The sequence below is a fragment of the Vanessa cardui genome, chromosome 16, assembly GCF_905220365.1.
Source record: "Vanessa cardui chromosome 16, ilVanCard2.1, whole genome shotgun sequence".
Lineage (NCBI taxonomy): Eukaryota > Metazoa > Arthropoda > Insecta > Lepidoptera > Nymphalidae > Vanessa > Vanessa cardui.
The window spans coordinates 7703919-7731668 of NC_061138.1; the positions used below are offsets into that span (position 1 = coordinate 7703919).

Consider the following 27750-nt stretch of genomic DNA (forward strand, 5'->3'; position numbering starts at 1 on the left):
TTGTTTTTTTACGTAATTTCTTCTATAGGTGGAAAATATATAAACTCTTTCATTCGGTGAGCTATTAAGGGAATAGTTTTATTAAATATTTTACTAACTGAGCTTTTACATGTATCAAAATCTATAGCCAGGCGCACAGAGGAATCGTCTAAGCGAATTTTCTTAAGTGATATTAGAAAGGTATCATTGCGATATTGAGGCTTGATTATGACTGAGAAAGAACTAGTTGGTACTTGATGGAGAGTGCTTAAGTATATTCGTAAATGGTTTGGGAGCACTCATTTCCTGTATTTTTCGCACTGTTCCTTCTTACGAGTTTTAGCACTGCTTGATTTTTCTATGAACTTATGATGTGTACTTGAATTCCTTTGTTTCTCTTCTTATTTCTGATTCTGGAAATGTAATGGTCTCTGATAGCGGATCCTCTGTTTCGTCTGACTCCATGGCATCACACTGAATAATTTCAAAGCATTGAAAAGAAGGTGCAGGTGAAGGACTTGAAGTCGTCGGTGTGGCTTTTTTTTGTTAAAAGACTGTCATAAAATTGAATCCGAAGTATTATTTCATATGTTTCTCGACCTTTTAGCAGTCGAATTTATGAGGATATATTTCGGTTTTAATTTGTAATGTTCCCCCAAGTAGTCGATATTTTACTAAATTTTCAGTGTCATTTTCAACCTGTAAATAAATTACATTTTCACAGCACGTAAATAAATTTACATAAAATATATAGTTATTTTCTATAACTAAATCGGTTAATTCAAACTTACCTACTCGACGCCTACTCTACGACTCCATGGATATATTAATAATAGTCAAAATGATCTTCATGCACATATTTAGTGCTTTTAGGGCCAATTAAATCACGCTTCATTAATATGCACCAATTTTTTTTATTGATATATTATTTGGTACACGAAAAAATATTTTATTGGGATTTTTAACTGCTGTGCTCTGACACATAGTTAATACAATACAATATTTGTAGGCTTTTTTTTAACCATCGGGTAATAAACAAAATCCGAATCGAACGATGTGAGCAACTACACAATTTCGTACGTACTCGGCGAACTCCCGCTGGGTCGTAGGTCAGATGACGTCACAAGACGAAACGCCGCGTAAAACAAAATTATTCGAGCAACCGCAACTTCAAAGTCCCATAACTTACTTTTTCTTGAGATATTTTATCGATTAAAAATATTAATAATAAATTAATAAATATTCATAATAAATAATGAGCTACTCCTCATTAATATGCCCATTAGCCAACAGGTTCGTCGTTTTCGAAAGAGTCTGTCGACATGCAGGGTATTACAAGAAGGCCTATGATTCCGTGCCGCATACATGGCTCTTGAGGGTGCTGGAGTTGTATAAATTAGATACAACTCTATGCAGTTTCTTGAGATCATGTATGGGGCAATGGCGGACAGTCCTTCGCTATCCAGGATTCATGGCAATGACGAACCGATAAGGATTGAGCGGGGAATATTCCAGGGCGATAGTTTGAGTTCATTGTGGTTTTGTTTAGCCTTGAACCCCCTAAGTACTCTATTGGAGAGTTCAAGGTTAGGCTATCGTTTGCGGAGAGGAGGTAAAGTAATATCCCACCTACTTTATATGGATGAATTAAAGCTCTTTGCAACTTCAGGTTCACAACAAATGGAGTTACTTAAGGTAACAGAAACTTTTAGTAATTCTATTAGATTGGAATTTGGAGTTGACAAGTGCGCGGTTATGCATGTAAAGCGAAGAGAGATTATGGAATCTGACGGATTACAAATTTCAGATTCCATAAACTTTAAATCACTGTCCGCAAATACTTGGGTATGTCGGAAGCGTTAGGCATCAATGTGGCCAACATGAAACAATCACTGCAGGAGCGTTTCTTTCGTCGCCTGAAAAAAGTACTCAAAAGTCTTTTATCGGGTGGCAATAAGGTTCGCGCCTTCAATGGTTGGGTCATGCCGGTCTTGATGTACTCTTTCGGCATACTCAAGTGGACTCAAAAAGAACTAGACACCTTGAATAGGAGAGTCCGTGTCCTGCTGACTGCATATCGGATGCATCATCCTCGGGCTTCGGTGATGAGATTGTATATCCCACGGAGATGTGGTTGCCGTGGCTTTTTAAATGCCAAGACCCTACATAACCGTGAGGTATATAAACTCAGGGAGTATTTTCTCTACACTAACTTGGATATGCACCGAGATGTAGTTACAATGGACAAGGGGCTAACTCCGCTCTCTTTAAGCAAAGAGAACTGGCGCAAACCTGTAGTACTAAGTACTGAGGACCGCAAGGAGTTACACGGACGCTTCTATCGGGCCCTTCATGGATCCTATGTGGGCTTTATGGCGTCCGTATCTTGGCTACGGTTCAGCAACCTATTCGTTGAAACCGAAGGTTTTGTCTGTGTAATTATGGACGAAGTTATCATGACGAACAATTACCGGAAGTATATTGTGAGGGATGGCACGGTGGACATATGTCGGGCTTGTCACACTCCGGGCGAATCCCTTAGACATATTATTTCCGGTTGTTCTCGTCTTGCTAACGGAGAGTATTTGCACAGACATAATCAAGTGGCCAAGATTATCCATCAACAACTTGCACTTCGATACGGTCTTGTGGTATCAGAGGTACCATAGTTCTCGAGAATGGTCATATCACACTGTACTGGGACCGATCTATAATCACTGACAGGACTGTTGTCGCCAACTAGCCTGATATAGTGGTGATAGATCGGTCAGAGCGCCGCTCGATAATTGTTGACATTACCATCCCTCATGACGAGAATCTCGTGAAGGCTGAGAAAGATAAACAAATAAAATATCTTGACTTAGCTCACGAGGTTGTCGACACGTGGGATGTGGATGCAGCAGTTATTCCACAGCCTCGACCAACACCTTAAGAGGCTCTCGTTAGGCAGCTGGGTCAAGAGCCTGATGCAGAAGGCAGTACTCCTCGGCACGGCGCGTATTGTGAGGAAGTTCCTCTCTTTGGAGCCCTGACCACCGGTGGCTTGGACCCTGTTCCCGCCACTGGTTGGCCTCTGTATTTTATAGTCTAGAATTTTCAAAATAAGAGAGAATATTTCGAGATGTCTTATTAACCAATATGTACAATAATGATCATTGCTTTGTTCAATTCACTCTAAATATTAACTTTCAGGGCAAAGATAACGAATGGTAAGATGTACTCTCCAATTTTACTGTAACCTTAAGGCGCTGTGCTAAATCAAATTTTAAAACACAATAATCAAAGAGAGATCCCACTAAAACAGAGAAAATCAAGCGCATGAGGAAACGATAAGGACTAACAATGTTATTATAAGGTAGTCAATAAGGCTACGATTGAGCAAAATCAGTATTGATAGTCCAGTTCGTATGTTTAGGATGGATTGTTTGTAAAGTTGTGAATTGTTATTGGCCCTTCCTTATCCTTAAAGGTTCTCTTTTTGATAGGGTATACTATTACCCTAATATAAAATTATAAAGCTTTAAAACAATATAATAAAATAAACACTTTTTCGTGTCATATTTACGAACGAAAGATTTTTCTGTTAATGCGTCTTACCAGTCATGGCATACAATGCCGAAACGTGAATACTCACTGCTAGTACACAAACTTAAGGTCGGTCAGCGTGCTATAGAGCGAGCTACGCTTGGAGTATCTTTGAAGAAAATTAGGTTAGCCAAGAAGTATTAGAGTAAGGCCCTTCGTACACTAAGCTACGCAAATCTTGGGTACTAATGTTGTATACTACTTTAGTATCGTGTCGCGAGTATCGAGTAGCGCACGGTCTGTACACACGGCATTTAAACGCAAGACGTAAATTGCTTATTTAGCCACTACTAACGTAGCGGTTATACAGATCTTAATCAATAATGTTCAATAAATGCTCCGCCATTGTGAAAATCGCTGCTACTTTTGTGGCGACGACCTTGGCCGGCAGCGTACGACTGGCGCGACGCGAGTCGCACGACGAATGTCGGCGACGCAACTAGTGTACGAGCCTCAATGAATTTGTATGGCAGTAGTCGCTTGGAGACTAAAATCGTCGAGTATTGAAGATTTGCGTAGCCTAGTGTACGAAGGGCCTAACTGACATAGCTTTCATGATAAGCAGACTGCAGTGCCAATGGGTCACGCATATCGAAAGACTGATGGCCGTGGGAGCAGACGAGTTCTAGAGTGAAGACCGCGAAACGGCAACAGTCCTCCGCCAGGTGGATTAACGACCTGATGGAGGTGGTGGGACTCGACTGCATGCAGAACGCGGGACCAACTGAGAGTTCAGGCAAACCTGGGAGAGGCCTATTTCCACACTGTGGATTACGATTGATTGATTTGAGGGTTGATGAATTATTTAAAGTATAATAACATGTATATACTTTCAATCAATGAAAGGATTCATTAAAACTATATTATTTTAAAGTTAAAGTAACAGCCTGTAAATGATCCATTGCGCATTTAAGGTGGAGACTCTATTTTTAGGGAGTACCTTTATCTGAACCTTTAGAATGAATTCCACCACTCTATTCGAATGTAAGAGGATAGACAACATTTTCATTCGAAACGTGCAGGTTTCGATACGTGAAGATTTTCATCGAAACCGCTTTTGAGATTAAATATAACATTTAATTTTTTAGAGCAGAGATGGCCCAGTGGTTAGAACGCGTGCATCTTAACCGATGATTGCGGGTTCAAACCCAGGCCAGCACCGCTGGTTCATGTGCTTAATTTGTCTTTATAATTCATCTCGTGCTCAGCGGTGAAGGAAAACATCGTGAGGAAACCTGCATGTGACAAATTTCATAGAAATTCTGCCACATGTGTATTCCACCAACCCGCATTGGAACAGCGTGGTGGAATATGTTCCAAACCTTCCCCTTAAAGGGAGAGGAGGCCTTTAGCCCAGCAGTGGGAATTTACAGGCTGTTACTTTACTTTACTATAACATTTAAACATCACAAGTTCACAACAACACACACAAATTCACAGATGGTTGATTTAGTAGCCGCTATAATGCCAATGTAATTATCTGAGAAGAATTCACCATAGATATTTATTTTGTGACTGTCAGTATAATTCAAGAATCAATTTTATCTGTACCATTTGCTTTCATGTCATTGTGTCTATGGTTTTATAGCGTTCTCGGTTCTATAAATTATATTTTCCCTCCATTGTATTATAATTTGCGTGGAATTTTAAAAGAATAATAATTGATATAACGTTTAACAACTCTTTCATTATTGTTTACTTTCCAAAGTTCAGGATGCGGAAAGTATCGAAGAGTCGTACGGACGATGATATGGTTTCGTCCACAAATGGATCTGGATCTCTAAGTAATGAGGAGCATCAGGAAGCCGAGAAATCAGTTCATGACGAAAAAGAGTCTAATGATAAATTAGACGGCAGCGATTTTGAAAGTGAATCTGAGAAGCCCAAAGAATCAACTAAGAAAACTAAAGCTAAAAGTAAATCGAAGAAAAAAAAATCTGATAAAAGTAACAACAAAAAAGACGCCGAAGAAGAATTTGAGGTTTGTCTTATTTTTTTTATTATTTAGTTTGTATCATGAAGTTGATGATACTTCTTTGACTTGTAAAAATATATATTACTTGTAAATTTTTGTAAGTTTGTTATTGATTATATGTTTAACACGATTTTGACGAAATTTGCACTTATTTTTTTGTAAGAAATTGCCTCAATGTGTTATTGTCCCGTTTTATAGGTGGAGAAAATTGTAGATTCGAAGAGAATCAAGGGAAAATTGCATTACTTAATTCGTTGGAAGGGATATTCTGTTGATAGTGATACCTGGGAACCTGCTCATACACTATCATGCCCTGACTTGATTAACAAATTCAATGAAGAAGTAAGTGTTTTATTAAAAATAAATACAGCCCATTCTAATGACTTGTGACATTGTTTGAATAACAACTTTACATAGAAGTTCAAGATCTTGATAAAATGTTTCAATTCAATTCAACACAAAAGTTGTTTATCTGTCTTTACTCCAGGAATAGATTAAGGTTTTTAAAAATTTAGTGTAGTATTTTATTTATTTGTCATTGATTTATACATTATTTTATATTTTAACTAATTATAGCATGAATTTTTTTATATTCCTAAATAAATAACATTATGTTTCTTAAAACTAGAAGGAAAATTCAAAAAACACACCTAAGAGTAATAAAAAGAGGAAAGGTGTAAAGAAAGAGAGCAAGTCACCACCCAAAAAAACTAAAACGGAATGGGATGGAAAAAATGCAGATGCCAATGCTGAATATGAGGTAAGTGTTTGAATATTGTTCTATTTCTTTCAAATAGTTTACATGCAATCAAAATGTTATCCAACCTTTTTGAACAACAAAAACACATCTGTGCATTAGCACCAGCAGTGATGTTGCTACTTTGTTAGCTTAGTTATTTGCATTTGGATTTATAAACAAAAATGTTGTATTTTTGATTTATTATTATTATTAATTCCAATCGAAAAATTGAAATAAACATTTTAGACATAGATTTCTGTATTTTATGCAATTTAATAATAACTGCTATATTTTGTTCAACTTAATTATCTTTATTTATATTATATATATATCTTTATATTTCTTTATTATCTTTTACTTATACACTTTAATGTCACTTTCAAATAAAACCTATCAGATATGTGAGCTAACCTAACTCATTTTATTAAATAGAAGCTAGCTAGCGTCTGGTGGTTGTGTTGTTTGGTTGTTTTGTTTTTCAAGCTGCGAAATGTTTTTTTATTTTAATTTACTTGTTTTTATTTATTATGATAAATAATGAGATAATCAAGTGAAATACTATTATACTATAAAAATATTTATTTGCTTTATTTAACATTTAATTTTTTAAATTTTGATTATGTATTTAAAATGTACAATTTTTTAGTTACCACAGCAAAAATAATTTATTTAGATTCAATGATTGATTAAAATTATATATCCGTGTGCTTTGAAACACTGGATGCTTGCGAGTGCATCACATCAATTCGGCAAAGGCTGTTTTATAATGTTGGGCGAGGCAAAGAAATTCCTTAAAACCGAGTTGTCGCGCATTTTCGAACATGTTGTTAGTTCGGATGAAATTTGGAATTTTGACGCGATCGATACTTTAATCAGCTAGCTAGATCATATGTACAAAAGAAGCGCCTTGTACAATATGTGATTAAATGCCTTCGCTATGTACAACCATGGCTTTGCTTATAAATATCCAAGAATAGATCCAAGAATAGAAGTGTATTACGTCCTACACTTTGTCGGAATTTAAACACTTTCCTTACTAGTGCGCGTTTCCTCCTCATCCTCCACGTGTGAATGACGAAGTCCCCAGAGGTCGCTACTGGAGGCTGGGCGTCAACGAAGCCCAGCGGCAGCCCATGTAAAAGATGGTTGGCTCCGCCGCTGACCGCCTGGGAGGCTCGAGTACCGAAGCCTCCCTGTCAAAGACCAGAGACGTACCAGGAGCAGACCCGCGGCATCCCTCCCCCCAGTCTTAGCCTTGGCAGACGAGTATATACTTAATTTAGATAATTGTAGTTTGCTAGATTCATTCTAGCCATTTTGAATCATATATCTTTACACCAGATCGTCTTTAATGTTTGGGTCAACTAAACATTAGGCAGGCCACGGAGGCCCTCCTCTTCCACGGTTCACGGAAAGGACTCCCACAGGGGACGAGTATCGCCGACGGTGATCAAAGTGCAAGCCTAGAAAAAGTGTCTGGGCCTGCACCTTGATCGATGGAGCTTCGGGCAGCATTTTGTTCATATCAGCATCAGAGGGATCTGAACGGTGTCGTGGATTTCCAGGCGGAGGTGCTCGCAGAAGTGTACCGGTTCCGGGTCGAGGCAAGGGACCGCGGCGATCGTCCGGGATCGGCGGAGGTCTTTCAGGGTTCTAGCCCAACAAGCCCTGATCGATTTTTTTTTTATGGCATTGGTGGCAAGCGAGCAGGAGGCTCACCTGATGGAAAGTGACTACCACCGCCCATGGACATCTGCAACACCTTGCGGCTTGCGGGTGCGTTGCCGGCCTTTCAAAAAGGAGTACGCTCTTTTCTTGAAGGTTCCCATGTCGTATCGGTTCGGAAAAACCGCCGGTGTAAGCTGGTTCCACAAAGTGGTTGTGCGAGGAAGATAATGTCTGAGAAATCGCGCTGTTGTGGATTTTCGGACATCAAGGTGGTGCGGGTGAAACTTAGAATTTTGGCGAGATGTCCGAAGGTAAAATTCAGCAGCCGGGATTAATCCGAACAATTCCTCGGAACATTCCCCGTGGTAGGGCTTTGTGCAAGCCCGTCTGGGTAGGTACCACCCACTCATCAGTTATTTTACCGCCAAATAACAGTACTCAGTATTGTTGTGTTCCGGTTTGAAGGGTGAGTGAGCCAGTGTAACTGCAGGCACAAGGGACATAACAACTTAGTTCCCAAGGTTGATGGCACATTGACGATGTAAGGAATAGTTAATATTTCTTACAGCGTCATTGTCTATGGGTGATGGTGACCACTTACCATCAGGTGGCCCATCAGCTCGTCCACCAACCTATACCATAAAAAACAAAAAAACATTGATATTGAAAATAATGATCGTAGGTCATTATCTTGGACGGTCGTGTACGTGTGTATGTGTGTGTATGGCGCACCCAGAGCGGCGGCGATGGCGCCCACGCCGCGCCACAGGCCAAAAAAATTCGGTAGAAGATGCAGAGTGATCCGACATCTCTACGCAAAGCCAAAGGATCAAGGAGATCGGAAAGGACTTGATCGTCGATAACTCGAGCCGCTCTACGTTGGATGCGGTCAAATGGAAGGAGCTGGTACTGGGGAGCACCCGCCCAGAGGTGAGAGCAGTACTCCATGTGAGGCCGAAATTGCGCCTTGTAAAGTTTTAGGCGATGGGCCGACGTGAAATACTGTCTCGCCTTGCTGAGCACACCCAGCTTTTTTGAAGCCAATTTGGCTTTGCCTTCCAATTGACCGCGGAACTGAACGAGGCTCGAAATATCAACGCCAAGTATTCCGATACTACCTGTAGCGGCTATCGGGATGTTCTCAAATTGTGGAGGTACGACAAATGGTGTTTTTTTAGCGTTTAAAGCGCGCAAACTTCTTCTTCGTCTTTTTGGGGCTCGAAATAGACTAGATTTAGCCGGCCCCAATTCGAGACTTCGTTTAATGAACATAATTTCCCGGGAAGCCCATAGAAATTAAGCTTCAAAAGAAGCGCTTTGTGCCATACGCGATCGAAGGCCTTCGCTATGCCCAAGCTGGCTGCTAATGCCTCCCCCTTGCTCTCAACTGCTTCAGCCCACCTATGAGTAAGGTAAACTAGAAGATCACCGGCTGAGCGACCCCGACGGAAACCGTACTGGCGGTCACTAATCAGCTGATTCTCCTCTAGGTACCGCAGGAGCTGGCAGTTAATAAGGGACTCCATTATCTTGGAGAGCAAGGAGGTGATGGCTATAGGCCTATAATTGGACGGGTCTGAGCGGTTGCCTTTTTTAGGGATCGGATGCACCAAAGCTGTCTTCCAGGAATTCGGGACGACGCCTAATGTGTAGGATTGCCGGAAAAGACGCGTTAAGACCGGTGCCAACTCGGGAGCACATGTCCGTAGCACGATTGGAGGGATACCATCGGGTCCGCTCGACTTATGAATGTCCAAGGAAAGAAGTGCTTTACGAACTGCACTTTGCCGGAATTTAACTTCCGGCATCGTGGTATCACACCGCGGAATTGTTGGTGGAGATTTTCCTTGGTCATCCAGAGTCGAGTTCGACGCGAAGAGAGAGCCTAAAAGATCAGCTTTCTCTTTCGCGGTATGGGCCAATGACTCACTGTCCCTGTGCAGAGATGGAAAAGAGGGCTGACAGAAATTCCCTAAGACAGCCTTAGCGAGAGACCAGAACGCTCGTGTTCCTGAAGGGAGACGCACCAGTCTCAATTCTGCCAATGTACTCCGTCTTCGCCCTAGCAATCACGTTTTTGAGGGACCTAGAGGCAGAGTTATATTCCTTTTTGAATGCGCTGGTATTTACATCACGAGACGCAGATGCATTAGCCCAGGTTTGATAGCGTTCCCACTTTCGGCGTGATGCCGTTTTGCAGAAACGACCAAACCAAGGCTGGGACTTGCCACCGACGGGTACTGCAGAGTAAGGAATGAATAGTTCCATACCCTGAAGCACCACATCGGCAACAGAGTCAGCAGCAGCGTTCGGATCATCCGGCGAGAAACAAATCTGCCCCCATGGGTACGATGCAAAAAAAGACCGCATCCCATCCCAATCTGCTGACTTGTAGTGCCATACTCGGCGGCACTCAACAAAGCGAGGCCGTGAGTACCGCACAACCGGCACTGTACTCCGGACGAGACAGTGGTCAGACGAGCCCAGAGGGGGATCGACGATAACCTGATAGCCATCCGGATGCGAAGTCAGCAGAAGGTCCAACAGGGAAGGTGTATGATCCTCCACATCCGGTATTCGCGTTGGCGAGTTGACCAGTTGTGTCAGATCATATGCTAGAGCGAAGTCCAGAACAGATCTACCCGCATGATCGGTGGTGCGTGAGCCGAGCCATTCTGCGTGGTGAGCATTAAAGTCACCCAGAATAATGATCTCTGCGGATGGAATCTGCTGAAGCACGGAATCTGTAGCCATTTGGACGTGCTCAACCAGTCGGTCGGTTTCGGCATTACCGCTATGGGACCTATAAAGGCACACATAGATTCGCGGATGATCATCGCAGTCTACACGTAGCCAGATAATCGATAGGTCCTGTCCTTCAAGGCTGCCGAGGCGTCGAGAACAGATATCATCTCTGACGTAAACGCATACCCCAGCTCGTGGTATAAAAGAATGTTCCAATTTGTACCCAGGGTACGAGAGAAAAGTCGTATCGGCAGGAGAAGATATCTGGGTCTCGGTTAGAAAGAGCAAGGCCGGCTTCGCCGTTTCCAGATGGTAGTGAACGGCGTTGAGGTTGGAGTTGAGTCCCCTTATGTTGCAGAAGTCCACAGCGAGGGTGGTAGGGGTTGCCTTATGATGCCTGCTCCGTTTGCCCCGAACAGTGGCGAGCGCAAAATTGCCCCCCCCAGAATTCGGAGGGCAGCCTGGGCATCCCTGCTCAGGCGGTGTACGTCCTAAGCATGGATGCCCAGAGAGGGATTCTCCACCGCTGTCGCTGATGGTACCCTCCTGGGGTAATTTAACCAAATTCTGCACAACCATCAAGTTTTGGGGGGGAGGGGGATTGGGCCTCCGGAACTCTCACTTACCGGACGAAACGCGGTAGCATAGCCACCACTTTACGCCGATTTTAAGTGAGAGAGTGGTACTTCCCCGGGCGTGCCGGCCCATTCGGCTGTAACCCGAAGGTATACAGCGTGGCACTACCACTTGAATACTTACTACTAATTACGGGATATTTACCATGTAGTTTATTTTTGTTCGGTGGAGCTCGATATTTTGACATTATCTACGAATGTCTTGTTCACGAGACTGAAGTTTGCGGGTAGATGTTGATAATGTTAGAAGTGTCCATAACGGACTACCTCCTTTCTCGTACGTTTGCTGCCCAAAAATAACCATATTAATTTAAAAAACCTTATATTTTATGTCAGTAACCATATCTTATCTACAATCTTATTATATTACCTCACAAGATTGACGTCCACTGTGTCCACCATGCTTGAATTGACTAGCGTGTCGCGATACGTGTAAACAATTTGTTTGCTTACTAGGTGTTACCCGTGGCTTTGCTCGAATAGAATATGAATATATTTACCAATTGACTTAAAATATTACGTTGATGTAAGACCTCATTGTATACCACAGTGGTGTGTATTTCAGCCCTTACGGTAGAATATACGAAACACGCTTAAATACGAATCAACTCACTTTTCCACACACAACTTCCAGACTAACCTGTATATACGAAATGTCAACCCTTATTGAACCCCTTATAGGTAAAATATGCGGAAACGCTTAAATATATTTTTAATCAGTATGATTTTTTATTAAGTGTAAATAACAGCCTTCAATATAAATTTTATGCTTCTTGTTCTAAAAATGACGATACTTACTTACAACTTTTCATGACTTTTCAACTCTTTACAAGTCAATTCCTTTCTCGAGTCACTCGACTATCTGTGTACCAAATTTCAATTAAAACGTTAGTTTGGCGTGAAAGCGAGACAGACAGACATTTACTTTCGCATTAATAATAATATTAGTATGGATGATGTAAATAATTAGTCTTAAATCTTTAACAGGTGGAACGTATTCTTGAAGTACACCATAAGAAGAATGGAGCTCGAGAATTTCTTATTCATTGGAAGGGGTGGGCCAGCCAGTTTGACTCGTGGGAACCTGAAAGCAATTTAAATTGCCCTGAATTGATAAAGAAGTTCATGGAAAAGGTAATGTAATCCCAATCTTATTATTAAGAGCGCTTATTCGATGTACAAAGACCTAATATATATTAAAAAGTCTCGTGCCAAGGGGTACTCTGTACCTCTTTTTAAAGAGAATCTGAGTCAAACTGTTACTCAAACAAAAATACAGTCTTAGTCTCTCGGTGGTAGGGCTTTGTGCAAGCCCGCCTGGGTAGGTACCACCCACTCATCAGTTACCGTTCTACCGCCAAATAACAGTACTCAGTATTGTTGTGTTTTGGTTTGAAGGGTGAGTGAGCTAGTGTAACTATCGGCACAAGGGACATTACATCTTAGTTCCCAAGGTTGGTGGCACATTGACGATGTAAGGAATAGTTAATATTTCTTAGAGCGTCATTGTTTATGGGTGATGGTGACCACTACCATCAGTTGGCCCATACATGCACGTCCGCCAACCCATTCCATAAAAAAAAAATAGAAGAATCTTTATAAAACATTACAGATATTTGGCAATCTGTAATATTTTATTATGATTTTTTCAACAGATTATATTAAAAGGAGAAATAAATTAAAGGAATGTATAAATTTAAATTACTGATCATATTAAAATTCAATTGGAAAGAAGGTTGTCAATTCAATTAGATTTTGTATTGTTCTTTGTTCAGAACAACATAATCTAACTTACTTAACTAGTTTCTTTAATTAATTGTATTATTTTTTATTATTAAAACCATTAAAAATGACAGAAAGTAAGAAGCGGCAAATGGAATGAGCGCCCTTAAGTATAATAATTTCTTGCATACTTATTGCATTACTGATTGTTACATAAAGAATAATATTAATGTCTTATTTTTATCCAAAATCTGTGTGTTACTTAAATGTTAATTTAACAGGTGGACGTCGCTCGCTCGTCGGAGTCTAGGAATCTCAGGGTGGCGCCGGAAACGACGCATCGCTTTACATTGCAAGATCCGTCGTCGGGCCGCCGACTCAGCAAACGCAGGGGGCAGCGTCAACGGTAACTTACCATTAGTATGAAACACAATTAAAAATAATTATTGCTTACATTTTTTTAATTCAATTATTTTTTGCGGTGTAGAATGAACAATCACAACTAAAGCTAAAGGCCTCCTCTCCCTTTGAGGAGAAGGTGTGGAACATATTCCACCACGCTGTTCCAATACGGGTTGGTGGAATACACATGTGGCATAATTTCTATGAAATTTGTCACGTGCAGGTTTCCTCACGATGTTTTCCTTCACCGCTGAGCACGAGATGAATTATAAAGACAAATTAAGCACATGAATCAGCGGTGCTTTCCTGGGTTTGAACCCGCAATCATCGGTTAAGATGCACGCGTTCTAACCACTGGGCCATCTCGACTCGAAACAATGAACGACCTTTTGAAATTATTTACTTAACCTTTTTTGTTTCAGTGTGCGATATGATAATGCAGAGTAGAGTTTGTAAAAAGGGATTTTTCTATTTAAGCTTATCGTGCACAATACGAAATTTGTGCGTCGTTATGTTATGTTTTAAGGAAGTTATTAGTCTTCATGAGCGCAGTGTCGTGTAGTGATGGCTTACAATGAAACACATTCTTCAAAAGGACCATTTCAAAACAACATTAACATTTATTTCAATTGTATTTTAAATAATATATGTATACCTATTACTGTTTATTTTAGTGGAGTTAATAAGAAATATAGTTTCGGTTTATGGTTGTTTCGTATGAACGGAATATGAAAGCATTTACAAGACCTGACCGCAAATAATGTCGTATATTTGTATGATGATACATTTTTGAATTAAAACGTTTTTTTCTATTTTCAAAAATAAAAAAGATCTGTTCTTCAAAGACATGCCACTCAATGATATTTAATTGTATAAAATCAAACAGAAAGTGATGACTTGAAATTTCGCAGTCAAATTTATGATCTCAAATTGCTTTTTAAATGAAAAAATCGTTTCACAACAAAGATCTAATAATAATTAAAACGGTCGGTCGGAGTATGGTGGTACAAAAATATAGTATCCTACGATTTTTTTTTTGTGTTTTCTTAAATTCAAAGCAAATCTACAATCAAATTAGTCTAAAAAAATGTGGTACTTGTTTTAATCTAATTTAAAATTACTATAAGTGTAGTTGATAAATTTTTAAATTGAAAAAACTATTATTAAACGCTGAACATTGAAATTTGTTGTGTTGCAAGTATTGAAAATGGATGGATGTAAATTATTTAAATATATTTAAAAATACAGTTTCAAAATTAAATATAAGGCTTGATATACTTCTTTTCCAATCATATTATTCCAATTATATATATATATATATATATATATATATATATATATATATATATATATATATATATTGAGCGTAAAAGGTACCTACGTACTAGATATAAAATCGTAGGAAAGCTGTTTTTGAATATCACCAAGATAATAATATAAAACTTCGATACTCCATTTATGTGTACTCCGCATAATACATATTTCTTATTAAGTATTATTAAAAAAAATTGTTATACATACACAATAATAAATAAAGTATTTGCATTTATGTAATATATTTCAAAATGGAGATTTATTTTGTTAATCAATATGAATGCCCGTATGTTTCTATTTTAAAAATTGTGCAATAAAGTAATTACAGGCAGTCTGGTCTATTCATATTGTTAATGTGTGGGGTATGTTTATATGATTAAGAAATTATATTGCATGGATGTCTTCTTTACTACAATATACATACGTATGTATCTGGAACTTTAGTCTGATATATCTAATATTACGCGCGACTTATTTCGCCCTGTATAAACATAAATGTTTTAATATTATAGTTTTCAAAAATATTGTCTTATTATATGAATGTATGTAGAGACGACTATGTATAATAAATTGAAGTATTCATGTATTATGATCGTATTCTGTACGCAGTTCCGTTGACGTTTGATTTATACCAAATGTGAATTGCGTATAGTACGACACAAATTAGATGTAGCATCGGAAAATGCAATGGAATGATAATAAAACCGATTACTGCCGATTTACACAACCAATAGAATTAGCTCCCTATCGCGCCATTCGACGCTAATCGTCGCTATCTTCACGCGTCAGAGAAAGCAAGTGCATGTAAATCGACGCGTCAAATTGACGAATATATTAGGTCATATAATTTTAAAAGTTATTACGTTTGTGTAAAGATCATATTCGCATGAGAAATAAATATTGATAATTTGGGATGGCGTACTCAATTCGGATGTGATCGGTTTTGCCGATGCGACATCTAAGTTGTGTCGTACTATACATGTACAGTCGGGGTAAGAAAAGGTTCGTCACCTTAAGATTTAATTTTGTGTGCTCAGTATGAACGACAATTTGCTTTACCGATCGAGAATATATGACTCTGATAGACATATTTTGACAATTCAGTAGAAGATATCATATTTAATTTAAATATCGAATGACTAATTACGTCATTAAAGAGATTTCATGTTGATATAAAACTAGACGTAATCCTAAGATGTTACACTATTTTGAACCAAGTTATCATACTATGTAAGTTTAATTTTATATACAGTTGTTTAGATTCTAGAGGTACAAACAGTTTGACTTGATAAAGGAATGAATTCAAAAACTGACGAAGGTTTTCTTACTCTGACTGTACACGCTCGTAACTACTGGCAAGTACGCTCATTATGTATAAGTTTTAAAGTGCGTAATCTTGTTTATACAATTTAGTATAAACACGTCTTGTGTAAAAGAGTATGATTTTATTCTCGATTAACAGTCTGCACGACATATTGTCACGTTTGAAGCCATTTAATGGTAAAAAAGTATTCTTATATTTTCGATAAAAGTCAAATGGCAAATATTCTTCTAAAATAGTTAGCAATGTAACAATTGCCAACAATATAAAATTATATTCATAAGATTGCTAATTCTTTTTAAAATTGTGTGTTATACATAATATATTTTAATAGTCTAAAACAAAATTATTTTAGGTATTAGATTTAATAAAGGTCTTACATCTCTGGAGGTGTTTTTTGATTTTAAAGTACATTTATAATCTGTAGAACGTGTGAAGTAAATTAATTGTAGTTAGGCTAAATATATCTCCTATTGCCGTAAATTTGTGTAGAATTTGTTTCATTTAAATTTATGGTAGTTTTGTTAAAATACACAGTCACATATCTTAAAATATTAAACCACATTTTGTTCAATAGAGTCTTGCAAATTATTGTAAATTATACAGTATACTTTATCATTGTAGCGTTTATTGTAACTTGGCAGTAAAAATAAATGGTCAATGCACGTAAGAGTTTTACTGTTCTAATCAAATAATTGCTCCAATATTTCACTAAACAAAAAATTGTTCGTGAAGCAGCAGCCGTTGAAAATATTAGTTTTTATTATTATACATTTTGCCTCAGATACATTAATTTGGCATTAGTCGGTGGAGTGGCAAATTGATAACCTATTTGTGTGGAAAATACGTTATCATTATATACCATCAATCACCGCCATCACCAACCCTGGGAACTATGATGCTATGCCCTTATGTCTGAAGTGACACTGGCACAATCATTATTCAAGTAGGAAAATAACAGTTTAGCAGTAGAACAAGTGATACATGTGTTCCACTTGTTACCTTGACGGATTTGCAAAAAACCCTGCTACTAAATATGTTACCTACACAATGATTTTTTTATAACATTGGTTGACACACGGGCAAATTTATCGCTAATGCTAAACTAACTAACCTTGACTCCTTGTTCCTATCCACACACACACATCCTTCACATCAGAACATAACAAAAACAATGTTCCTGTTTAAGTTTAGTTTTCTGTTTACGTATAATAGTTTGTTAGAGATTAAACGTCGCCGTTCATTTCAGCACCCTTGAAATTGAGGCAAAAGTAAAGTTAATTTCTAATAGTTAATATTTGGTCAAGTGACTTCAGTACGATTCTCTCTCTCTCTCTGTAATCAAATTCAAGACATTCATATTATCGGCTTTATTTTAACTCATCTGGTATTAAAATAATCAAATATTCCTCCTGAAATACTCGTCTCGCAAAAGGCTATTTGACGGGTTTTTAAAACCCATTTTATATTATTTAGTAGAGGTTTAGGTACCTACCCAGTAAAAGTAGTTTTTTTTGTTTCTAAGTACATATTTGCCGATAGATATCATGTTAAAAATTCAACAATATGACAATATGGCGCTGCAATAGGCTCGGTGACATCACTTGCCTGTATTTTAATCTGTGGTACACAGTAGGCAAGCAAGGTTAACAAGCAAGTGACTTCATCAATAGACCCGGCCAATTAGGAGCGCTTTGTGTCACGTGACAAACATTTAAAAAATGCATTTTAATTTATGGATTTTTGAATAAGTTAATTATTATTTTTAACTTTCGTTACTAAATAACCATTTTTAAGCCATAATATATACTGATTACAATAATTGACACTATTTTTCGCGTTGTCAAAGAGCCTATTATGATCTTATGATGATTTTTTTAAAATTTGTTGGTAATTAAATTTATGAAGCTCATCATTTCTATCAGTTTTAATAGGGTAAACTGAATATATAACGAAGGGACAAAGACACACCCCTTACGGCCTGGTCACGGAGGTCGGCGGCGCGAACGGCGAATCGACAATTCGCGCGGCACCGCTTGCAGGCCACGGGCAGTGGCGTTCGCCATCGCGACCAGTTTGGACTTCGGACGGCAAAATGTCTGTATCGAATATATCTCGATATTGCTTAGAAAGTAATCGTTTTTTGGTACAAGACTTAATACTTGGAAGAGATTGTGGAGTGCATGATTTGAAGAAAAATCGGGATACTTATTCTTTCTTCCTACAATCTCTTAACTATATGCTTAAATTTATGCCGTGGATGACCAGCCTAGTATTTCAACAATAAAAGTCTGTGTTCATTTTTCGCCGCGAAAACAACTTAACTCGTTTGATCACGACACCAATTCGCCGCGACTACCGCCGAATCCGTGGCGTGCGATATACAGATTCACAGCTTTGTTTAGCTCGCCGGTCGCGCCGCAAATCGCGCGCGCGATTAGCTGGTTACAATTCGCCGGTTGCCATTGCGCGTGGCATGCTTAGTACATTGCTATACTTTGGTTTCAGTCGCAAGACGCTTGCGCGAATATTCGCGTCGGCGAATGTCCCGTGCCCAGGCTGTTAGTAATATAGTAAAAATACATCATATGGTTAAAATTACGTTGTAGTAGAAATGTCAATAATAGCATTGACATATGCCGTGGCATAGTTTATACGGCGCTGCTAAAGGTATAAAGCCTTTCTAAAGCTTATATAGATTTGATTGCACGCGTTCACTTATATGTTTACTATGCCGACCCACTTGTTTCAAACATATTCTTGTCGAAACTAGTTATATTTTCACGACCTCCATTTTTGTATTTAAATTTATATTTAGATATTCAAAGTGTTGTAAACTTTTTTTGTTAAATATAGTATTGTCGTTAATAAGAACATTAAAGGTCGCCCTCTACTTTATAATCAACCGGAGCGAAACAGGTGCTATAACCAGGTGGTGCTGGGCAGAGTCTGGGTCGCGAGTGATTTCATCCTCTCACTACAGTTACTTATGTTGGTCGCGACACTAATTTCCCAGTAACTAACTACTCGTTTAGCGATCTATTGCGTTTTATAATTGATTAATTTGATTCTGATTATTTTAAAAGATTGTCTCATTTTGTACGATACCTACATACATTTACACTTAACCCGTATGTAATGATATTTTTTGATAAAAATATATATTTTAACATAATCAATTAGCCCCTTTTGGATATATACGGAATACTAATTTAGCTCGTAGTTACACGAAAACTAAAAATTAAAGTCCTTTCTACTTAGGTAACATTTAATCTCACGATTATTAAGGCCATTCATCACTCAATATCACATTTTTTTATATAATATACATATTTACTGGAAACAGTTACCGTGATTAATACATCACATGTTCGGTCAATCTTGTTTCAGGGCGTGATGTAAAAATACATATTTTTCATCGGCGAATAATCTTGGACCTAACGAGGATATAGTCTACGTCGAATCACTTTAGAATAGTCTACCATCATGTAGAGTTACAAAACGCAAATATTAGCTTCATATTATTTTTTGCTTTATATATTGACTGAGGATGTTTCAAGTTAATAAAACTGGGTACACATAACATATTGTATTATATATTATACTAAGTAATAAATACGGACACAAGTATTTAAAAAAAAAGCAGCGGTCACACGACACCGTCCAAGTCGGGTCGAGGCGGGGCGACCAGCTGCAGGTTGTAGTCCTGCGGCGCGGCAACGCGGCGGCGCGGCAACGGCGCCAGCGCCAGCGACTCGGCGGGCGCGCGCCGGCCGCATGCGCAGCTCGCCTCCGCCTCGCAGTCGGCGTGGAAGGCGCGCGCGCAGTGCCCCGTGCGCACGCCGGCCCGCGAGCCCAGCGGGCGCTCGCAGCGCCGGCAGCGCCCGCGCACGGCCAGCCCGCGCCGCGCCGCCGCCAGCGCGCGCGCCAGCGCCTCGTGCGCCTCCCTCCGCCGCACGCGCGACACGCACTCCCACACCTCCCGCCTGCCCGCGCCGCCCGCCAGTATGGTGAGGGCCACTCGCGTCGAGTCGCAGGTCTCCACCACCAGCTCCTCGATGGGGAGGAAGGCGATGGCTTCGAATAGCAGAGTCGGCGGCACGGAGCCGACGCTGCGTAGCAGTCGCGTCCACATCTCCGCGGCGGCCTGCGGGGGAACGGTCGGCGCGACTCTCAGGCACAGGCCGCTGGCCTCGCTTATCAGGTCTTCTTTAGTATTTTCGTCCCTGGTTGTCGATATTAGGGCAAGGAGTGCTTCGAGAGCGCCCGCGTAGTCGCCGGTGGCTTCTAGGCAGACCGGTTCCGCTTCGCTGAGCCTTAGATCTCTTACGATACCCAGCGCGTCCTCCGGTCTGATGATACCTGGGTTCTTTATTAGAAAATCTTTGACGTCGCTAGGATGCAAAATGCCCAGATTTCGCAAGTAAATCGCAGCAGCATCGCCGCGGAGACGCCCCATTTCTATTAAGCATTGACCGAATTCAATTTTACACTTCGAGCTTAGGCTATCTAGAATAGTGCCGAGTGACTCATTACAATTTTCATCCAACAGGGCTGCCGCCAACCGGGGCCGCAGTTCGACGAGCGCTGAAAAATACGGCTGGATACGAAGTCTCGTATCAGCATCGGCCTCAACTCTCGTTCTAAGGTACTCAAAAAATTCGTCAATATCTTGATCGGAGGGATTTTGAATGTTAAAAAATTGTTTTAGAGCCTCGTCGTGTCTATCCAGCATGGAATCTATTCGCCAGAGCACGCGCGGTCGGAGGACGGCGTCCCTGTACTGCAAGAGCATTTGGTCTCGTTGAGTTCGTATTCGCGCGAGTATCGCCAGCCACGCCCGGTCGGCTCGCTCGCAGTCGGTGCTGTCTACTAGCTGTTGTATGTTTTTTATGACTTCCTGGTCGAGCGGCAATGCGCCCGCTTGTAGCTGTCCAGCGATAAATTCTATTATTTCTACTCGTCTTTCGGACTCCTGAAAAAAGGATATCAATATGCACAATTATGTCAAAACATATACACATACATGAGTTTTGAAGTTAAGTATAGACACATCCTTAATTTTTTTATGTTTCTTAAACGCGGTTTAAATTATGGTGTCCTTTTTATGACATGCTAGAAAGTGTAGAGAAAGTGATATTTCGTAAGAATGGGTATCATTCACTCATACTAATAATGCATGGCATAATAATTTAACATAATAGACCCTAAAGACGTTATACATCGCCGTCCCTAATGATTCCATAGTTACTAACACACTCATTTAATGAGTCGAGATGGCCCACTGGTAAGAACGCGCGCATTTTAACCGATGATTGCGGGTTCAAACCCAGGCAAGCACCGCTGATTCATGTGCTTAATTTGTCTTTATAATTCATCTCGTGCTCAGCGGTGAAGGAAAACATCGTGAGGAAACCTGCACGTGACAAATTTCATAGAAATTCTGCCACATGTGTATTCCCACCAACCCGCATTGGAACAGCGTGGTGGAATATGTTCCGAACCTTCTCCTCAAAGGGGGAGCAGGCCTTTAGCCCAGCAGTGGGAATTTACAGGCTGTTACTGTAACACACGGCACGTCAGGTGCTACGAAACAAGTGTCTCGCACCTGCAGATCGGCGGTGCAGGCGAGCAGCGCGCGCGCCACGCGCAGGCGGTTCTGCTTGCCGAGCGGGCCCGCGAAGGGCGGCTCGCGCGCGCACTGCTCCAGCAGCCGCACGGCCGCCGACGTGTCGTGCCGCACCAGCACGCGCAGCGGCGAGCCGACGCCGCCCTGCGGGCACACAGCTGTAGCTCCGGATGTTTATACAGATGTTAAGAAATAATCGCAAGACCTCCCGAACATCGAGCGCTACCAAGAATCACCATACCGTGAGAAATAATCACACCATGCATTCCTTGAAGCTACCACCTGTTGCCAGCGTCGCTGCTTTGTTTCGCATGACCTCCCGAACATCGAGCGCTACCAAGAATCACCATACCGCGGGGACCATTCAGTGATTTACCGATTTCGTTATAAATATGTAATTCAGACTACAGAACTTCACTTTTTGTTCTGACATCGAACAGACTGTCACGTTTTATAAATTAGAAATAATTAATTGTTAAATTGAATTACTTAAATAAACGTATAAGTTAAATTCGTTCGGTTTCATTCTGCATCCTCAACGGCAGCCCTACGTAATTCAGATACTCGACTAAGTTTGTATAAATAAATAAATAAATATGAGACAACATCACATACATTACTCTGGTCCCAATGTAAGTAGCTGAAGCACTTGTGTTATGGAATATCAGAAGTAACGACGGTACCACACACACCCAGACCCAAGACAACATAGAAAACTAATGGTAATCTACATCGACTCGACCGGGAATCGAACCCGGGACCTCGGAGTGGCGTACCCATGAGAACCGGTGTACACACCACTCGACCACGGTCGTCGAGTTGTATGGAACTCACTTCCTCGGCGAGAAGCGCGTGCAGAGCGTCGTGGCGGGCGGAGGGGCGCGCGTGCGCCGGCAGCGCCCTGCCCCCCGCGCCGCGCCCCGCCAGCGCGTCGGCCGCAGCCAGCAGCAGCGCAGCCCCGGCGCATGCGCAGCGCCCCGAGCCGCCGCCGCCGCACGAGGGCTGCACGTGCGCAACTAGCTCGCGCATGGCGCCGCTGCAGCCGTCTGACGAGTCGGGAGGAGCGGGTTATAAAACATTCGTTCTGTGATAAATGTCATTTTCGTCAGCGACTGAAATAAGCATGCTAGATTTCGTGTCGCTGACAAGTTTCGCTGAAACGATGTAATTAAAACGATATATTTTTTATATGTCCACTTTCATATATTAATGATTTATAGAGATTTTATATGAATTACAGTAGATTATTAATTTACTTGGTGGTAGGGCTTTGTGCTAGCCCGTCTGGATAGGTACCACCCATTCATCAGTTATTCTTCCGCCAAATAACAGTACTTAGTATTGTTGTGTTCCGGTTTGAAGGGTGAGTGAGCCAGTGAGTGAGCCAGTGTAACTACAGCCATAAGCCATAACATCTTAGTTTCCAAGGTTGGTGTCACAATGACGATGTAAAGAATAGTTAATATTTCTTACAGCGTTGTCGCAGTTGTCTATGGGTGATGGTGACCACTCACCATCAGGTGGCCCATATGCTCGTCCGCCAACCTATACCATAAAAAAACAAAAAACATTTATATCGAAAATAATGATCGTAGGTCATTATCTTGGACGGTCGTGTACGTGTGTATGTGTGTGTATGTGTGTGTATGGCGCACCCAGAGCGGCGGCGATGGCGCCCACGCCGCGCCACAGGCCGCGCTGGCGCGTGAACACGCTGGCGCGGTGCGGGTCCAACGACGTCAGCGGCAGCGACGCCACAACTCGCTCCACCAACTCCGGCTCGAATTCGGCTAATTTTTCGATGAGATCCTGGATCCATGTAAACGAATACAAACTATAGGATACACGGTATCGTGATAATGCATACAATTGTTAAAAATAAAATAAAAAATCCATTGTATTTTTCTGAAGTTCATAACAAATTTAACCCTAGAGTTGTCTTAAATTTTCGCAATTATTACACATTTAAATAAAACTAGTTATACCGGATTTGAATCGCGTATATTAATTATTTTTGGCATCCTATCCATCCTGGCAACTAGTTTTATTTAAATTTAACCCTGTTACTCACGTACCTGTGTAAAATCTGGCGAGGGTGGCGAGTTAGAAAACTCGCCTCGTACCGCGGCATCTCCTAATGCTTCAACGAAAGCTTGTTCGCCTGAACAATTCTCCCAAAGACAATTCCACAATTCATCGCTGAAATTAGTAACATCATAAACATCTGATGCATTTATTTCATGAATATAGATAAATATTGGACAACATCACATACATTAGTCTGATCCCAATGTAAATAGCTAAGTTAACCTACTGCACTTATTTTATGGAAAATATAGTAACGATGGTACTACAAACACCCAGCTCCAAAACAATATAGAAAAATAATGAAACTGAGGACCCGGGGCCTCGGAGTGACATACCCATGAAAACCGTACCACGTACACACTACTCGACCACGGATATAGTCAACATTTCGTATGTAACTGTTTAGTCATTCCCGTTGCTTTTTATTACAATGTTCTTTTAATGCTTAAAGATAATTTAGTAGAGATGTATTCGAAAGGCGAGTACTACTATATAATCATACTTAATTATTAGCCTTCTCACGAAAGCGCCTCATCGTTAAATTATCAACATTCAAATCAACTTAAAAATTAATAAATTGTATAATTATAATTGTATAGAACATTATTTGTATTTTTTCCGTCGTTATCCTCATTCGTCTTAGGTACCCTAAGACACACAAATATGTACACAGATAATAGTTTAACGTTGAAAGGAGCGCTTCGCGAGTCAATACCTCTATAAAACATGTCTATATAGCTCACCTCAAATCATATTTGAGACACAGCTTGACAACTTGGACAGCAATATTTTTATTGCTTAATATATGAGGCCTATCTGCCAAATTTCCAATGAATTCGATGGCTAGTTTCTTCGTTTCTGGGCCCTGAGATGAGCAGAGCAACCTTAGAGCTTGCGTATAACGTCCAGATGCTATAAAAGCTTGTGCCCTTGCTAGAAGATCACGAGGTTTTACACGAACGACGCCCCGACGTCCCAAGAGCGCTAATGTCCCTTCCGATATGCAGGCACCTCCTAAGGCACTCTCACCCGCCTTGCACATGGCCCGTGACACGCGACCATCTGTCCAGTGGCCCTTTAAATATAATAACGCATTATTAACGGAAAAAAATATTTAAAACTCTTATTGATTTGTTATCGCATTATCATTTTAATAATAATTGTTACTTGGCTTACGAGATATAAAATTTAAAAGTTATCGCCTTGAATAGCATATAGGTTACTTCTTATCCCGAAAGAATGTACCTAATACCTGCACTTCTCTTTCTCCAAACACATGCGTGAGGCACACACACATTTCTAATAATCGTATAGCCTATGTATATGATAAGATTAGTAGCTCAAAAACCAAAAAATCTTAGACTACTTAAATCATAAGCCTTCTTTATAGCTTCGTCATAGTCGGTAAAAATATCTTAATAATTCAGTAAATAATAGTTAAATTAAAATTGTGTAAACCATTATTTAAAATATAATAATCATTCATTAAAAAAAATATTGTTTGGAATCAGCAAAACTCACCTTAAAAAAAGCAGACGAATACACGGGTTCTATTTGAGATAAATCCAACGGTTTGTCGTAATCATCGCCCCAAAGTCGAAGGTTCTCATCAGAATCAAAAATAGCCAGACCACCACCAAGCCAACCGAGCCATATCGGCGAGGATTTCAATTCCACGCGTTGTACAGGTCGCAGGTTTATTGATGATCCGCTTAATGATACGGCAAGCCATTGCATTATGTTTGCACGTGCACATACAAGCATCCTAACGTCTAATTCGCACCACTCCAGCACAGGAAGCACATCTGCAGGGCCGTCTAATCGTACTCCGGCTGCGCGACCTCCTGCTACTATTATCACTCTTGATAGAGTTGCTAGGGCTAGAATACGAGCATCACGGGCACTCATAGCCACAACTTCACCACGGGCGCCCGAAAACAAGCAGGAAACTCTTGCAGAACGTACTCCTAAGGGTCTTGAAAACTTTATTAGCCATACAGAACCTCCTGTGTCCAATGCTAGACCCGATGTTCCAGCCCAGGTGACTCTCAATGTTCCCCATATTTCTCCACCAAGCACGACACGTCGGAGGATTATACCGCGTATACTCTCGTACTGATATACTAAACCACGTGCAAAGCCAGCCAAAAGGCGAGTACTATCGTGATTATATGATAAACATGTTACAGCCCCATTGTCGCCATTTGCATCACAAACCCATCGTAACGTTTGATCATGAAATGATAGGATATGTCCGTGGGCTGTCCCTACACTCAGTCTCCCATTAGATCCTATACTTAATGTTGTAGCGGCGCCAGCTGATGATCGTTCCTTAAAACATTTATAAAATATAAATAAATACAAACACCAAAAAAACAAAGAATAATATTTCATAAGCTGAATGATTCAAAGTTTTAAACATGTTGGCAGTTTGTGTGATAACTATATGATAACAGTGTCTGTTATCATACAATGTTACATTAATTTTAAAAACTAAACAGTTCACAATTATAAATAAATATTCCTTTTGTTTGTCATTTCAACAAGAATGTCACCGTAATTTTTCGAGCTTGAAGAAGATCTTTTCCAAATATAGTCAAAAAGTATTGATGTTCAAAGATAACCCTAATACTTAGATTAATGACTACAATATAATTCGTTTTATTAATAATTTAATCAGGTTATATAAATTATTAAGATCTGGAAGACATGACAGACAACATATATACACTATGAAAGTTGCTGATTGTAGCCCCGTAAAACTCCTCATTAAATACGACATTATATCTTTAATTCATAATTTTTTTTTTTCTAAGTAAAGGAATTGAATAATAACTTGAATTTGTTATGATTGAGCTGCATCTATTTTATTTATAAATAGTTCTATTTAGGCATTTAAGATGCCTAAAAATTTTGGTATTTGGCTTAAATTTCTGAAATTTATTTATTGCTACTACTATTACTATAATGTATGCTACTTTAAAATAATATTAATAAATAACCTAACATAGACATTAAGATCTAATAAAATAGCCAAATTATGAAAAAGTAATACATTAGATACTTATTTTTGCAACAAAAATTTCAAAGTGTGTTCCATTAATTCTTTACCAATACATTTCTACATTGGTAAATAATTTCTTATTAAGTACTTATACTTAATGACTAAGGTGTGGTAGATAATGTGATATATCCTCTGAAGGATTTATTGGTTTAATACATGCATATTTAATAAAAGAACATACACTTAATATCTGTAAGTTTTAGAAGCTACTTCTTATAGTAAGTAGAGCAATGACTATGTATGGAACTGATACTCTCTCCGTATAAATGTGTATTTATAGTGGCAGCCACATATTTAACTTTAACAACTTACTTGGGCTTGTGTCAGTTGCTGAGAAATAGCCTGTAGGAAATCAACTTGCAAGGCAGAACATGTAGTAGATTCCTCAAGATTTTTAAAAGGTAATTTGTTTTCATTCTCTAATACATCTGATGACAAAACTTCTGCCAGGGTCGGAGCTTCACTAGCAGGCAAAGCATACTCGACTTCATCAAGCTAAAATAATTAAAAAAAAAATGTAATATTTATCGTAAATTTAAAAATATAAATATATAAAATAAAAAGTTTTGGGACTTTACCTACCTCTTCAAAATCTACATACTGAAGACTTTCAACCGACTCTAAATCAGAATCTAGTAAAGATTGGGTTGAAGGTGTTTTTAATAAATCCATCTTGTGTTATAAATTTTTGAAGACATAATAAATAAAATAGAAACTTAATACGTCATAATTAACAAGGTCTTAATACTTATTTAGTAAATTTAAGTAGCGATAAGTGAATATCGTCTGAGAAATACTATTCGACCGAAATCCGAATATGACTTTTCAGTTTTCATCGAATGTTTAATGTTTATGACTTCGACTTATGTCGTTTGTCATATTTC

The 27750-nt window shown here is 39.7% G+C and overlaps 2 protein-coding genes across 2 annotated transcripts; one reads left to right on the top strand and one right to left on the bottom strand.

The window, feature by feature from the left end:
• The first annotated feature begins 5116 nt into the window (after positions 1-5116).
• On the top strand, positions 5117-14260 carry LOC124536175 (chromobox protein homolog 1-like). The gene is made up of 6 exons (XM_047112652.1): positions 5117-5545; positions 5738-5881; positions 6168-6299; positions 12314-12460; positions 13330-13454; positions 13873-14260. Exons 1-6 carry the CDS (start codon positions 5279-5281, stop codon positions 13895-13897), a joined length of 840 nt encoding a protein of 279 aa, XP_046968608.1. The 5' UTR covers positions 5117-5278; the 3' UTR covers positions 13898-14260.
• A 5399-nt stretch (positions 14261-19659) lies between these two features.
• Positions 19660-27728, bottom strand: LOC124536214 (vacuolar protein sorting-associated protein 8 homolog). The gene is made up of 9 exons (XM_047112701.1): positions 27449-27728; positions 27179-27361; positions 25324-26133; positions 24546-24877; positions 23790-23913; positions 23370-23523; positions 22549-22760; positions 21694-21858; positions 19660-21060 (listed from the first exon to the last, which is right to left on the bottom strand). Exons 1-9 carry the CDS (start codon positions 27536-27538, stop codon positions 19735-19737), a joined length of 3396 nt encoding a protein of 1131 aa, XP_046968657.1. The 5' UTR covers positions 27539-27728; the 3' UTR covers positions 19660-19734.
• Positions 27729-27750: the final 22 nt, after the last annotated feature.